This window comes from Saccopteryx leptura, chromosome 3, assembly GCF_036850995.1.
Source record: "Saccopteryx leptura isolate mSacLep1 chromosome 3, mSacLep1_pri_phased_curated, whole genome shotgun sequence".
NCBI lineage: Eukaryota > Metazoa > Chordata > Mammalia > Chiroptera > Emballonuridae > Saccopteryx > Saccopteryx leptura.
In genome coordinates this window covers 299845359-299861355 of record NC_089505.1, presented here as the reverse complement: position 1 = coordinate 299861355, position 15997 = coordinate 299845359, and the positions used below count along the sequence as shown (strand labels likewise).

At 45.0% G+C, this 15997-nt stretch overlaps 1 protein-coding gene across 3 annotated transcripts in view; it reads left to right on the top strand.

Annotated features, from left to right (window-relative positions):
- The window catches only part of ZFHX4 (zinc finger homeobox 4), a 186909-nt gene that overhangs the window by 169771 nt on the left and 1141 nt on the right, over positions 1–15997 (top strand). For all 3 annotated transcript variants that reach the window (XM_066378854.1, XM_066378856.1, XM_066378853.1), the window contains 4 exons: positions 53–253; positions 968–1085; positions 1597–6984; positions 14251–15997. The exon at positions 14251–15997 is cut by the window's right edge and continues 1141 nt beyond it. In XM_066378854.1, the coding sequence (XP_066234951.1) occupies positions 53–253; positions 968–1085; positions 1597–6984; positions 14251–15716 (7173 nt within the window). In that variant the 3' untranslated portion in view covers positions 15717–15997. The remainder of the gene's footprint in view (positions 1–52; positions 254–967; positions 1086–1596; positions 6985–14250) is intronic.

The window sequence follows — 15997 nt, the reverse complement described above, 5'->3', positions numbered from 1 at the left end:
TTTTTAAAAAGGATAACATTAATATTTTCCATGTTTATTTAATATTTTCCAGTTCTATCAGTGTCCTTATTGTAACTACAATAGTAGGGACCAAAGCCGAATCCAGATGCACGTCCTGTCGCAGCACTCGGTGCAGCCTGTCATCTGCTGTCCCCTCTGCCAGGATGTCCTCAGTAACAAGATGCACCTCCAGCTACACCTGACGCATCTGCACAGCGTGTCTCCAGACTGCGTGGAGAAGCTGCTTATGACAGTAAGGACATCAAATGTCAATGCGTGTGTGACATAAGTTCCAGAAAGGTAGCACACAGCAACTGCAGTTATTGGTCCATAGAAATGCATTTCTTCTTTGAGACTTACAGCTCCCTCTCTATCTGTGTTATAGAAATCATGGCTTTAGGCCCGTTTGTGGTCTCTTTGGCTTAGGAAAATAAATGACTATGATGCAGGCATGGGTTATTCAATAACACGTGTTTTATGGTCTTATTTTTATTTCTGTAATGTTGATCAAACGAGTTATGCAGACATGTTGAGTTTCAAAGTTTCTTGAGTATCAGTAAAAAGAAATTGACTTACAAAAACATTTTTTAAAAAAGAAAGGAATGCCCTGGCTGGATAGCTTGCTTGGTTAGAGCATCATGCTGAAACACAGAGGTTGCTGGTTCGATCCCTGATCAGGGCACACACAGGAACAACTTGATGTTCCTCTCTCTCTCTCTCTCTCTCTCTCTTTCTCTCTTGCTGAAATCAATAAATAATTATTTTTAAAAAATTAAAAAGAAAAAGAAAAGAATGCTTCATGGTCATGGCATTGATCTGAAATTTGAAGGGCTAGCAGTGGCCTATCAAAGCCACAAAATATCTCTGTTTGGAAAACTCTAAGTGGGGTGCTACTGCCAAATGGCACATGTGATGGAGTCTGTGGTTTCTGGGGTACATTTGATATAAACCCCTTTGATCTTCACAGGTGCCTGTCCCTGATGTGATGATGCCAAACAGTTTGCTACTACCATCAGCCGCCTCTGAGAAATCAGAGCGGGACACACCTGCAGCCATCACAGCGGAGGGTTCTGGGAAGTATTCAGGTATGCCAGCCTGTCACCAGGGTGTGCAGAAAACACATGTCAGGGGCTTGCGTTTGTGGTGGCACTCCAAGATTATTACTATCAAAGAGTTCAAACAAAGGCACAGAAAGGAAAAACACTCCAAGAGCCATTGTTTTTAAAGCATATTTAGCATCTGGTTATCTGTCCTTGACCTTGGGAGACCTGTATCAAAGACCATGAATAGTATGCAAGTTATAATTCCCAAACACTGAGGCCTGGCCCTGTTGGCGCACTGACTGTAGCATGCTATAATTTCCTCTGACTTTTTTTCTTCCATATCCTGAAATTTTGTGAGGTCAGGGGTGATTTGTTCTTCAACCTTGGTATCCACAGTGGCTAGCACAGTGCTTGTGACATAGTAGTTACTCAGTAAACATTTCTTCAAAGAATCAATTAAGCAGCAGAAACCTTGAGAGGCCCCCATTGACAGTCTTCGTTGGCATGCAGCCCTTCTTCTTGTAAGTGTGTTTCTGTGCTTTCTCCTGTGCAGGGGAAAGTCCATCGGACGACAAAAATATGGCAGGCCTCAACGACTCCAAGGCCAGTGTAGAGATAAAGAGAGAGGAGCAGAAACCCACAAAAGAACCCATGGAAACGGCTGAATGGAACAAAAATGGCAGTAAGGACACGAAAGTCCCTGACACCCTGCAAGATCAGTTAAGTGAACAGCAGAAGAGGCAGCCCCTGTCTGTGTCGGACCGCCACGTGTATAAGTACCGCTGCAACCACTGCAGCTTGGCTTTCAAGACAATGCAGAAGCTTCAGATACATTCCCAGTACCACGCGATCCGGGCCGCAACGATGTGCAACCTCTGCCAGCGCAGTTTCCGTACATTCCAGGCTTTAAAAAAACACTTGGAGGCGGGCCACCCCGAGCTGAGCGAGGCGGAGCTCCAGCAGCTGTATGCCTCCCTGCCCGTGAACGGTGAGCTCTGGGCTGAGAGTGACACCGTGGCCCCGGACGACCATGCCCTGGAGCAGGACATGGAGAGGGAGTACGAGGTGGACCATGAGGGGAAGGCAAGCCCTGTAGGGAGTGACAGCAGCTCCATTCCCGATGACATGGGCTCTGAACCAAAGCGGACCTTACCCTTTAGAAAAGGGCCAAATTTTACGATGGAAAAATTCCTCGATCCGTCTCGCCCCTATAAATGTACAGTGTGTAAAGAGTCGTTCACCCAGAAGAACATCCTCCTAGTCCACTATAACTCCGTTTCTCATCTGCATAAGTTGAAGAAGGTGTTGCAGGAAGCTTCCAGTCCGGTTCCTCAAGAAACCAACAGCGGCACAGATAACAAACCCTACAAGTGCAGCATCTGCAACGTTGCGTACAGCCAAAGCTCGACCCTGGAAATCCACATGCGCTCCGTGCTGCACCAGACCAAGGCCAGGGCCGCCAAGCTGGAGCCCGGGGGTCACGTGGCCGGGGGCCACGGCATCGCAGCCAACGTCAGCAGTCCCGGTCAAGGGATGTTAGAGTCCATGAACTTAGCAGCAGTAAACAGCAAAGATACTCACTTAGATGCCAAAGAATTAAATAAGAAACAAACTCCGGAACTGATGTCTGCTCAGCCCACGCATCACCCGCCGCAGTCACCAGCACAAATTCAGATGCAACTTCAGCACGAGTTGCAGCAGCAAGCCGCATTCTTTCAGCCTCAGTTTCTCAACCCAGCCTTTTTGCCTCATTTCCCGATGACCCCAGAAGCTCTGCTCCAGTTCCAGCAGCCTCAGTTTCTCTTTCCTTTCTACATCCCTGGGACAGAGTTCAACCTGGGGCCGGAACTGGGCTTGCCAGGCTCTGCTGCGTTCGGTATGCCGGGCATGGCGGGCATGGCCGGGTCCTTGCTTGAAGACTTGAAGCAGCAGATTCAGACCCAACATCACGTTGGCCAGACTCAACTGCAGATCCTGCAGCAACAAGCACAACAGTACCAGGCCACACAGCCCCCCCTGCCGTCTCAGAAGCCACCCCAGCAGCAGCCCCAGCAGCAGCAGGTGAGCAAGCTCTTGAAGCAAGACCAAGCCAACCTGGCCAGTGCCGACTGCCCAGCCATGAAGGACTCTTACAAGGAGGCCGAAGAGAGTGCGGAAAAGCAAGAAAAACCAAAGCAAGAATTTACAGGCGAGGGTGACGGACTCAAAGAAGGAAAAGACTCAAAGAAGTCCAAATCTTTGGAATCATCCATCCTGCCACCCCGAATAGCTTCTGGAGCCAGAGGCAACGCAGCCAAGGCGTTGCTGGAGAACTTCGGGTTTGAGCTGGTCATCCAGTACAACGAGAACAGGCAGAAGGGGCAGAAGAAGGGCAAAGGCGGGGAGGGGGAGAACTCAGATAAACTAGAATGCGGAACATGTGGCAAACTGTTCTCCAACGTTCTCATTTTGAAGAGTCACCAGGAACATGTGCATGGGCAGTTTTTCCCTTATGGAGCACTGGAAAGATTTGCCCGTCAATACCGGGAGGCCTATGACAAGCTTTACCCAATTTCGCCACCTTCTCCAGAAACGCCACCTCCACCCCCTCCCCCTCCCACGCTGCCTCCAGCTCCCCCCCAGCCTTCCTCCATGGGGCCGGTGAAAATCCCGAGCTCGGTGTCCACTCCCCTGCAAGCTCCACCGCCCACTCCTCCACCACCGCCGCCGCCCCCTCCTCCCCCTCCGCCTCCCCCGCCTCCTCCTCCTTCTGCTCCGCCGCAGGTCCAGCTGCCGGTGTCCCTGGACCTCCCCCTCTTCCCTTCGATTATGATGCAGCCAGTGCAACACCCGGCACTTCCTCCCCAGCTGGCCCTGCAGTTGCCCCAGATGGACACCCTATCTGCCGACCTCACGCAGCTGTGCCAGCAGCAGCTCGGGTTAGATCCCAACTTCTTAAGGCATTCTCAGTTCAAACGCCCACGGACAAGAATCACAGACGATCAGCTTAAAATCCTGAGGGCGTATTTCGACATTAATAATTCTCCGAGTGAAGAACAGATCCAAGAAATGGCGGAGAAGTCGGGTCTCTCTCAGAAAGTTATCAAGCACTGGTTCCGCAACACACTTTTTAAAGAAAGGCAGAGAAACAAGGATTCACCGTACAACTTCAGTAACCCTCCCATCACAGTCTTAGAGGATATCCGGATTGACCCCCAGCCCTCCTCCTTAGAACATTACAAAGCCGATGCCTCATTCAGTAAGAGGTCTTCTCGCACGAGGTTCACCGACTACCAGCTTAGGGTTTTGCAAGACTTTTTCGACACCAACGCTTACCCCAAAGATGACGAAATAGAACAGCTTTCCACTGTTCTCAACCTCCCGACCCGGGTTATTGTGGTTTGGTTCCAGAATGCGCGTCAGAAAGCACGGAAGAGTTACGAGAACCAAGCTGAAGTGAAAGATAATGAGAAACGAGAACTGACGAATGAACGGTACATCCGAACCAGCAACATGCAGTACCAGTGTAAGAAGTGCAATGTGGTGTTCCCCCGGATCTTTGACTTGATCACGCATCAGAAGAAACAGTGTTATAAGGATGAGGATGACGATGCCCAAGATGAAAGCCAAACCGAAGACTCAATGGATGCCACTGACCAAGTGGTGTACAAGCATTGCACAGCGTCCAGCCAGGTGGATGCAGTAAAAAATGCCGGGGTGGCCCCAGTAGCCAGTTCTGGCTCTGGGACGAGCACCCCTCTGATTCCGTCACCCAAACCAGAGCCTGAGAAGACTTCCCCCAAACCTGAATATCCCACAGAAAAGCCAAAGCAGAGCGACCCCTCTCCCTCTTCGCAAGGCACCAAGCCAGCCCTGCCTTCAGCATCCACCTCCTCAGACCAACCGCAGGCCTCGGTGGCTCAGCCCCAACCCCAGCAGCCCAAACAATCCCAACTGATTGGAAGACCTCCCTCGGCCTCCCAGACCCCGGTCCCCTCCAGCCCCCTGCAGATTTCCATGACTTCTCTCCAGAACAGTCTACCTCCACAGTTACTCCAATACCAATGTGATCAGTGTACCGTTGCCTTTCCGAGCCCGGAACTCTGGCAGGAGCACCAGCACATGCATTTTCTCGCTGCTCAAAACCAATTCCTTCATTCTCCATTCCTGGAGAGGCCCCTGGACATGCCCTACATGATCTTCGACCCTAACAACCCCCTGATGACTGGACAGCTGCTGAGTGGGACTCTCTCACAGATGCCACCCCAGGCCGGTATCTCCCACACCACAGCCTCTACCACCATTGCTGCTTCCCTGAAAAGGAAACTGGATGACAAGGAAGACAACAACTGCAGCGAGAAGGAGGGGGGGAACAGCGGCGAAGACCAGCACCGGGACAAACGTCTGAGGACCACCATCACTCCCGAGCAACTGGAAATCCTCTACGAGAAATACTTGCTGGATTCTAACCCGACCCGAAAGATGCTGGATCACATCGCGCGGGAGGTGGGGCTGAAGAAGAGAGTTGTGCAAGTCTGGTTCCAGAACACACGAGCCCGAGAACGGAAAGGCCAGTTCCGGGCAGTGGGCCCAGCTCAGTCTCATAAACGGTGTCCCTTCTGCCGGGCCCTGTTTAAGGCCAAGTCAGCCCTAGAAAGTCACATTCGCTCTCGGCACTGGAATGAGGGGAAGCAGGCAGGGTACAGCTTGCCCCCAAGCCCTTTGATTGCAGCAGAGGACGGGGGAGAGAGCCCACAGAAGTACATTTATTTTGATTATCCCTCTCTGCCGTTAACCAAAATCGATCTCTCAAGCGAGAATGAACTGGCTTCCACTGTGTCAACGCCTGTGAGTAAGACGGCGGAGCTGTCGCCCAAGAACTTGCTAAGCCCTTCTTCGTTCAAAGCGGAATGTTCAGAGGATGTTGAGAACTTAAATGCCCCCCCTCCTGAGGCTGGGTATGACCAAAATAAACCCGATTTCGATGAGACGTCATCTATTAACACAGCCATCAGCGACGCCACCACCGGGGATGAGGCCAACGTGGAAATGGAGAGCACCATGGGAAGTTCTGGAGATGTGAAGCCAGTTCTGTCGCCTAAAGAATCAAAAACTCTGGACACTTTACCAAAACCAGCCACCACACCCACCCCAGAAGTCTGCGATGAGAAATTTCTCTTCTCTCTCACGAGCCCCTCAATACATTTCAACGAGAAAGATGGTGACCACGACCAAAGCTTTTATATCACAGATGACCCCGATGACAATGCGGACCGCAGTGAGACGTCCAGCATCGCTGACCCGAGCTCCCCAAATCCCTTTGGGTCCAGCAATCCTTTTAAATCTAAAAACAACGATCGACCAGGTCACAAGCGTTTCAGAACCCAAATGAGCAACCTTCAACTCAAGGTTCTCAAGGCATGCTTCGGGGACTACCGAACCCCGACCATGCAAGAGTGCGAGATGCTGGGAAACGAGATTGGACTGCCCAAACGTGTGGTCCAGGTGTGGTTCCAGAATGCCAGGGCCAAGGAGAAAAAATTTAAAATCAACATCGGGAAGCCTTTCATGATCAATCAAAGTGGAACAGAAGGCACCAAACCAGAGTGTACCCTGTGTGGGGTGAAGTATTCTGCCCGCTTGTCCATCAGAGATCACATTTTCTCAAAACAGCACATTTCAAAAGTGAGGGAGACCGTGGGGAGCCAGCTCGATCGGGAGAAAGATTACTTGGCTCCGACCACCGTCCGGCAGCTGATGGCACAACAAGAACTTGACCGTATCAAGAAGGCTTCGGATGTCCTGGGCTTAGCAGTACAGCAGCCAAACATGGTGGACAGCAGCCCCCTCCACAGCATCAGCCTCCCAGCAGCCTACCCGGGTCTCCCCGGCCTTCCTCCAGTCCTTCTCCCTGGAATGAACGGCCCATCCTCCTTGCCCGGATTCCCACAGAATTCAAACAGTAAGTCACTTCCAGGGGAGTCAGTGTAAGGAATTAGTAATGTTAGGCAGGTGATCCCATGTAAACAAGAACAAGGCACATTTGAATCTCTTTTCATTTTAGTGAGAGAAACCATTAATTTATTTGGAATATATATCGTATTGGCTGGAATTAGTAACCAAGAAGTAAGTCTACCTGAACATATGCAAACAGATAAAGACCAGCTAAATCATGGCCGTGTCTCAGAAATATATTCATTGTTTAGTGTTACATCTTTGTGCCTTAGAAAAATTCCTTTTATATAATCATTTTAATATTGATTTCAATTGGCATTTCAGCACAAACATGTGGCATAGTATTTGGTGTATACATTAAGAAAGAAAAGCATTAAACAATACATGTATTGGTATCTTAATTTATATGCTTCCCAAGGAGCACATTAATTTTTGTTTTGTTTTTCCCACACAAGTGCCAGGAAGTTCAAAAGTTAAAGGCTTCTAGCTGTAGGGACTCACCCATATGACACCTGACAGGTAATCAACTTATATTTAAAGTTGAACTACTAACTATGACTTGTGGGGTAATTTGTTATTTAGCATTACTATAAGGTTTTTATTTCTTTTTGTAGCTTCCATTGTTGGTTGGTATTTAAATAAATTTGCAACCTTAGAAATATATGAACACCACTCCATGCCCTCTCACCCCCAACCCCAACCCAGGCAAAGTCTCTAGTTAAGTCAAACACAATATAAAGCTTTCTGAGGCAACCCCAGAAGATGAATCCAATTCTACGTTCATCAAGAGAAATGTGATTTTTGCAGGTTCAATGTCTATTAGGTTTATGCAGTTCTATTAGGTTTGAAAAAAATTGAATAGTGTGTTGGGCAATCACATAGCCAAAACATAACAAATATTAAATATTTTATATGTTGTATAAAGGTTATATATTATCCAAAATAAAAAACAAATGGTTCTCTTATCATTTTTTTCTTCAAGTAAGGTTTATTTTTCCAATTAACAATGGTTTTTTTCTTTTTAAAAGGGAATTTTGATACTCTAAAGAGACTTATCCAGAACTAACTAATTACAATTTTTTTGAAAGTTTCCAAAACACATAAGAAAGCTTTTTTAATTTTACACAAATTGGATTTTACATGTCAAACTTTTCGGTCTAACCCTTCTCTTTTTTTTTTTTTTTTTTTTTTTTGTGTGTGTGTGTATTTTTCTGAAGCTGGAAACAGGGAGAGACAGTCAGACAGACTCCCGCATGTGCCCGACCGGGATCTACCCAGCACGCCCACCAGGGGGTGACGCTCTGTTGAGACCAGAGCCACTCTAGCGCCTGGGGCAGAGGCCAAGGAGCCATCCCCAGCGCCCGGGCCATCTTTGCTCCAATGGAGCCTCCGCTGAGGGAGGGGAAGAGAGAGACAGAGAGGAAGGAGAGGGGGAGGGGTGGAGAAGCAGATGGGCGCTTCTCCTGTGTGCCCTGGCCGGGAATTGAACCTGGGACTTCTGCACACCAGGCCGACGCTCGACCACTGAGCCAACCGGCCAGGGCCTAACCCTTCTCTTTTTAATAACTGAATTGCCATACAATCTTAGGAAGATAGTCCCATTTTAACTCTTACATTGGGAAACACAAAAACAATGATATCAGGTGGTCTCTTAGCTGCTGCCAGCTCACCTGGCTCCTGTCCTGAATGGCATGGTGGCATTAGGGAGAAGCAGAAAGGGTCTGCAGACATCAAGAGTGGCCCCAGGTACACTGCTGCAGTGCCCCTTGAACTATCACACCTGTCTCTTTCCCCCCATAAGACTTTGCATTTAATTATCTGGATATTCTTGGGGCCTTAGATATCAGAGCTACAATTAATATATTTTGTTTGTATCTTTTAAGTGTCAGATAGAATTGTTTTAAGAATAATGCGATAGCTATTTTTTTGCATATGAATGTATTTGTTTTCTAGTTCTTTATTGATCATTATAGTTACTCACTGACATGTAGAAAAATGTCTTTATGTGGAAAAACTCTTATGATTAGTGTTGTCAAACAGAGTTTGTCCACATAAAGTCTAATGTGAAAACCTCCTCTGAGCAGTGATGTATAATTTATAGTTATGTGAAATAGTAAACAAAATGTTATGTAAACTAGAGTCCCATGTACTGTTTCACGTGCACTGAAAGCAGTTGGGGGAAGAGGTAGAGGCAGGTCCCCTCTACAAGCAGTATCCTTAAAAGAATCCAACATGGAGGAACTCAGCACTACTTCATTGTCTGCTGCTTCATTGAGTCCTGGGCCAAAACAGACAAGAGGGAGTGTTATAAAGAAAAAGGGTCTGTGAACATACCTACTACAATTTGCAATTTCTTTTGAATTTTTTGTTTTTGATAGATTTTTTTAAACACCAGTACCAGCAGGACTCCATCTGACAGCTGGTGTTCCCATCTTTCCCAGTTCACATATGTGTAGGTTAATTTACCTGTGATGGGCAACGCCAAGTGTTTTAGACATCTCACAGAGGGGATGTGAATTATCCATTTTTCTATCATTATCTTTCTATTGTATAATTGCTCATCCAGCAGATACCTCCTTTACTTTGTGGGAGAAATAGACATACCAACTAGGTGAAGTCAAAAGGATAAAATTCCTTTATAAGTAGAATATTTCTATATTTCTTTCGTGTGCCAGGTTCTTGCCATAGTTTATACAAATAAACTTTGAGAATATGCCAGGTTCATCTTTGGCCCACTTTGATGGGAGTTTAGTTATAGAAGGGATCATTTTTAAAATGCCCCATCCTTATGGAGGTAAATTTGAAGGGTTTGATCCTAAGGAAATCACTCAAAAGGGACTCCATTCAAAATGAGATGTCCTATAAAGTATTAAGTCTGATTTCAAAGGCTACATCTTTGGAGGTGTACATTAATTGCAATACATATGTTCAGTTGTAGTATTTATCAATCTCTGAATTTCCTGATCTGTTCTTTTTTGGATGGAAATGCTGTTTTTGTTCCTCAGCTCTAGTGCTCACAGAACTTCCTTGCCTCACTTTCAAGAAATCTTCCAATTATTTAGTCTTGCAAGATCACAAAGAAGGACCTTTCAAGAGTAATGTACATCATGCATGCCTTCGTTTTTAAATAAAATGAATTATTTTCTGCTTAAAAAATTTTCCACATTTGTCTTTTTCTGTCATAATCATGTACAAAAAGGGAAAGTGGTAAAAAAAAAAAATCACAAGCCTGTACGCCTGGAAGAAATTAGAAAACTTTAAATTGACATTTTATCCTTGAGGACATTAGCTTCCTTGGGCATTTTGCTCAGGATGAATAGAGAAAGAACTTGATTTTCTATTTTTAACATATTTACTTTATCGTTTTGAGCAGTGTCTGATTTTTATATGTTCCATTAGTGTTTGGAAATACTGCCTAGCCCAATTTCCTTAAATGAAACTTTAGAACATGCCATTTGCATTTTTCTCATACTTTAGTGTAATTTACTAGCACATTTGGGGTAAATCTAGATAAGAGTAAGTCTTTAATAATTTTACCACAATTGTCTGCAGCCCCATGTACATGATTAGTTTTATTTTCACCTCAAAAAATAAATGCTCCCTCTTGGAGATGTAGATCAAAGAAACATAGGGTAAAGAAAGGACCCACATCTAAGTTCATTGTGAGACAGGCATTTTCTTCCAAGTAAGTTACATTTAGGAAGAGGCAGCTGTTTCAAAGAAATGAAATCAGACAAAAAGATGGCAGTTTGAGATTATCTGTAGATAAACTTTAACCTCTTAGGAAAATTTCAAAGAATTGGAGTAGGAGTTCGAGAAAGAATGCATCTTATTCTGCATTGTAATCACCGTTTAGTTCTTCTCTTTTGTTTCTGGGCTTCCTATATCGGTTGGCTACTGAACTTTTGACTGCAAATTTTACAGGCTTATGTCTTTTACTAATGGCCTGTGTATGTTGTTCAGTATCCTGAATCTGTATCTCTTTTCCTAAAATTTTCACTTAACAGCTGATTATTTAACTCAGCTTACTGCTCATGATGTTGAATTCTTAGAAATCCCTGATAGTTTTTGACTACAGTAGCTGGGATTTTAGAAGGCTATTGCATGACCCCATTTTATGACCTTTACCTCGTTGTATGACCTGGAACTTGTAGACCCCATCTGATGGGAAAGCCTAGTCAACAACCATTGCTATTTTTTTTAAGTCTCTTAGTGCCTTAAAATTTGTTTAAAATTTTCATGATGCAGAGATAGGTGAGCCAGCAATTTTCTTAGATTATGGGGGGAATCACAGGTAGAAGAGACTTAATTATTGAGTTGAAGTCTCATTGCACTATACTTGGAAGTAAGGTTGGTTTTATGAGTAGACAGAGAAGCTGGCTATCAGCATGGTTTCATTCTAACACTGCAAGGGAGGCTCTTTTGTCCTTAGTAAAACTTCTTCCCCTTGAATCACTCAAGCCTAAAATTCTGTAATTAGATAGTACTGTAATTTCTTTGATTTAATGCATTATCTTCTGTTAAATGTAAAATAGTATAGATTATCATAAAATCAGAATATTATAGTGGGAAGAAACCTCAAATTATCTAATCTAGTATATATAAAAAATAGATGTATTTATATCTTTGGTTCTTTTTTCCATATAAAATTGTTTTACAGAGAATGGGAAAGCAGCTGTGTTAGGCTTGCTCGCTAGTTTACCGGCTACAAGTACTTTGCCTGACTGGTGCATGAGCGTGTGGCAGCACCGCATGTATGTGGTCTGTATAAGGCTATGGGTGCTTTCCCTCTGTGGCGATTCTTCCAGATTGCACTCCTGCCATTGTGAGATGCAGTTTTCCTGCTCCCTTGCCCTTCACTGTGAAAAACAGGTTTTCCTTTGTTTATCAGCACTTTTCCTTTCTTTTTATTGGTTCACCCATCTTTGCGAGCTTCAAATAAACGGGTATGACCTGATGCTTTCCAGCTCCACAGTTCCTCTACCATCTGCTCAAATCCAGTGTGAACCTGCCTGGCCTCAACCACCAGCATTACACAGGCATGTAGAAAGAAGAAGATACCAGACATAGTAGTGTAGGAATTAAGGCAAGGGAGTTGAGGGTGTGGGCCTCTCAAACAACTCCATTACATCACATTTTTCTCTAGGGTTAAGTCTTAAGTCCCGGGATCAAGAAGTTTATCATACTAAATTGGCTTTAAGATCAAAGAATTTACTCATTCATTCCTCCCTTTCCCTGAAAAGCTTAAGTAATTTTCATTTAAATTTATTTCAATTGTGCTGGCCATTCTTCCATAAAATGTGAATACTGTTATGTTTCTCCTGGAAATACAGTGTTTCTTTCCAGAATTTGTTTTTTGTTTTTAGTATTTTTCCTTTCTTTCTCTTTCTCTCTCTCTCTCTAAATTTGGAATAGCTTTAGGAATCAATCTTCTTACTTAAGAAATAAAGTGGAATTTTTAGCATCTGTCCTCACTTACTGTGGAGGAGACTGTTTTCTAACAGGATGGGCATTCCTTAGTGTCACAGAAATAATGACAGAAATTATTTCAAGGCAAGTCAGAGAAGAGCTGGGTGTAGTAAGGCTAAGAAGAAGAGCAGCTGGTGATCAACAAGGCTAATTGACAGTGATACAATAGTGATTAGGGTGACTTGGAGAGTAATGTTGAAGAAGACTTCAGGAATTTTAAGCTAAGCCTAAGAAAAGCTTTCTCAACTGGGTAAAGACCAATGAAAAAAAAAACAAAATATTTTTTCCAGCTACAGAAGTAGAAGCATGCAGTTTATATGTCATTTAAAAAAAAATTAAGCCTAACCTGTGGTGGCGCAGTGGATAAAGCATTGACCTGGAACACTGAGGTCGCCAGTTCGAAACTCTGCACTTGCCTGGTCAAGGCACATATGGGAGTTGATGCTTCCTGCTGCACCCCCCCTCCTCTCTCCTCTCTAAAATGAATATTAATTAATTAATTAATTAACACTCAAATGCTGCATTTACCATGGAGGTAAGACTTTGACCAATAGTAAAAAGATGACTGTCTTAAATCTATGATTATAATCTCTAGAGCTATATACTCATAATTTAAACTCCATTCACCTTTTCTCCCATCAGCCCATTGGGCCTCCATCACAGTACTTATCCTGATCATTTAGTGGTGAGCCTTCTCCCAATCAAGAATGAACCCACCCAGTGTGTTCCTTTTGCTATCAACCTTATTTGCCTCTAAGAAACATATTCAAGAAAGGAACAGACTTTTACAACTCCCTTTTCTATCCTGAGCTGTCATTTAGCTTCTCATTCAACAATCCAGCTCATAGCAATGGCTCTGTAATAGGTTATTACCAGCCACTACATAAGATTGGGGACTTGAAACCCAGCAAAGATTTCTAGCATTAACAACAGGAGTCGTACTCTACCCCATGTGTGTCTGCCAACTGAGCATTGATAAGAGGGGAATATCATTTCTGTGTACAACCAGCAAACCTTGAAGACTCATCATGTCTTGGGGATGATAAAGTTAAGCATTAATATACTTGGTTCCTATCAAGTAGTTGGTTAGCCCAATTGTCAGAATGATAATGAGTAGCTTAAACCACACCATGGAAAAGTGAAATCATCTCAACCATGCCTAGTCCTCATGGTGAGTAGCTATGACTTCACTGCTGTTTGGTCTTTGCTGTCTTTTGGTGGTCATTTACTATTGCTATTTAATTAGCTTATCACCGTCTTTATTCAATGTAAATGCATTTGTCCACCGGAACTTAGGCAGATGAATTTCATTTTATTTGATAGCTAATTACTTTTAGTGAATGTGGTAATTATCAGACTGCTCGAGTTAAGGAGAGTGGGTCTGTGTTCCCAGAGGTAGAGTAAAAATTGGTTAAAATGAATAACAGAGGAGGGATCTTGCAAAGTGTGCCAATTAGAGGAAACCACAGTTCTTTTTACTGGGATGTTCTTTTTCTCACCGTCTGTCTTTCACAACCGAAAAGAGCCTTTGTTTCCCAAGCAAACTGTTGCAAAACAATGCAGATGACCATCCTTAGAGCTATGGTGGGGGTTAAAACAAAATACAGCAAATAAAACAAACTCAGAAAAGCTGGTGTGGGTGACCTTCCTCGTGTGCGCACTAAGCAGATCATGTGTTGTGGATGTGTGTGATAGATCTTTGGGGTGTGGCCATGTCCACAGTGAGTTCTGTTTAGGGTTAAGCGTTTAGCCTTCCTTTGACTCCCAGCACTGACAGTGGACGTCTCTCTGTTGTTGTTTTCAGCTTTAACACCTCCCGGTGCAGGCATGCTTGGGTTTCCCACTTCAGCTACTTCGTCTCCTGCCCTGTCTCTCAGCAGTGCCCCCACCAAACCTTTGCTGCAGACTCTACCACCTCCACCACCACCTCCTCCTCCTCCTCCTCCATCCTCTCTGTCGGGACAGCAGACTGAGCCGCAGAACAAAGAATCCGAGAAAAAGCAAAGTAAGCCAAACAAGGTCAAAAAAGTCAAAGAGGAGGAACTAGAGGCCACTAAACCGGAAAAACACCCCAAAAAAGAGGAAAAAATCTCATCTGCTCTTTCCGTGTTGGGCAAAGTCGTAGGCGAGACGCACGTGGATCCGACTCAGCTGCAGGCCTTGCAGAACGCGATTGCTGGCGACCCCGCTGCTGCCTTCCTGGGCGGTCAGTTCCTGCCCTACTTTATCCCCGGGTTTGCGTCCTACTTCACGCCCCAGCTCCCAGGAGCCGTGCAAGGAGCCTACCTCCCGCCCGTCTGTGGCATGGAGAGCTTGTTCCCCTACGGGCCAGCGATGCCGCAGGGCCTGGCCAGCCTGTCCCCAGGTGCACTGTTGACACAGTACCAGCAGAGCCTGCAAGACTCCGTGCACAAGCAGCAGAAGCAGCAGCCCGACCCGTCGTCCAAGCCAAGCCAGGCCAAGACACCCAAGGTGGAGAGCGACCCGCCACCCAGCTCTGGCGACACTTCAGAAACCAAGGATGACAAGAGCACTGCTGTGGAAAGCACAAAGGGAGAACCCCGGTTAGACCCCTCGAAGGCAGACTTTTCAGACACTTACGTTGTCCCATGCGTCAAGTATGAGTTTATATGCAGAAAGTGCCAGATGATGTTTACTGATGAAGACGCCGCAGTAAACCATCAAAAGTCCTTCTGTTACTTCGGTCAGCCTTTGATTGACCCCCAGGAGACAGTGCTTCGTGTCCCGGTCAGCAGGTACCAGTGTCTTGCCTGTGACGTGGCCATCGGTGGGAATGAGGCACTCAGCCAACACCTCCAGTCAAGCTTGCACAAAGAGAAAACAATCAAACAAGCAATGAGCAATGCCAAAGAGCATGTTAGATTATTACCTCACTCAGTCTGCTCCCCTAACCCTAACACCACATCTACCTCGCCGTCTGCAGCTTCTTCTAATAACACCTACCCTCATCTCTCTTGCTTCCCCATGAAGTCCTGGCCTAATATCCTTTTCCAAGCATCTGCCAGGAAAGCTGCTTCTTCCCTGTCCTCTCCTCCTTCCCCGTCCTTGCCTTCAACGGTTACCTCAAGTCTGTGCAGCACCTCAGGGGTTCAAACCTCACTCCCCACAGAAAGTTGTTCAGATGAGTCTGACAGTGAGCTCAGCCAGAAGCTGGAAGACTTAGAGAATTCTTTGGAAGTGAAGGCTAAGCCCGCTTCTGGCCTAGATGGTAATTTCAATAGTATTCGAATGGATATGTTCAGTGTGTAGGTGTGAAGACAGGATCCCGTGCTTAAAATAAAATAAAAAAATAATAAAAAAAATTTTTAAAAAAATATTAAAAAAAAATAAGACTTTAACTGCAGTTCCAAAGCTTCTCTAACCCAAAAATTACAGTACCAAATGATTGACTCAGGATTGTGTTTCCCATATTGATATGCTGGCAATATAGGACGGTATGTGGTGGACAGAACGATGCACATGGTTGAATGCGCTTGTAATATATATGCTAAAATGTGGAAAAGGAAAAAAAAAAATCTCACAAGTTCTTC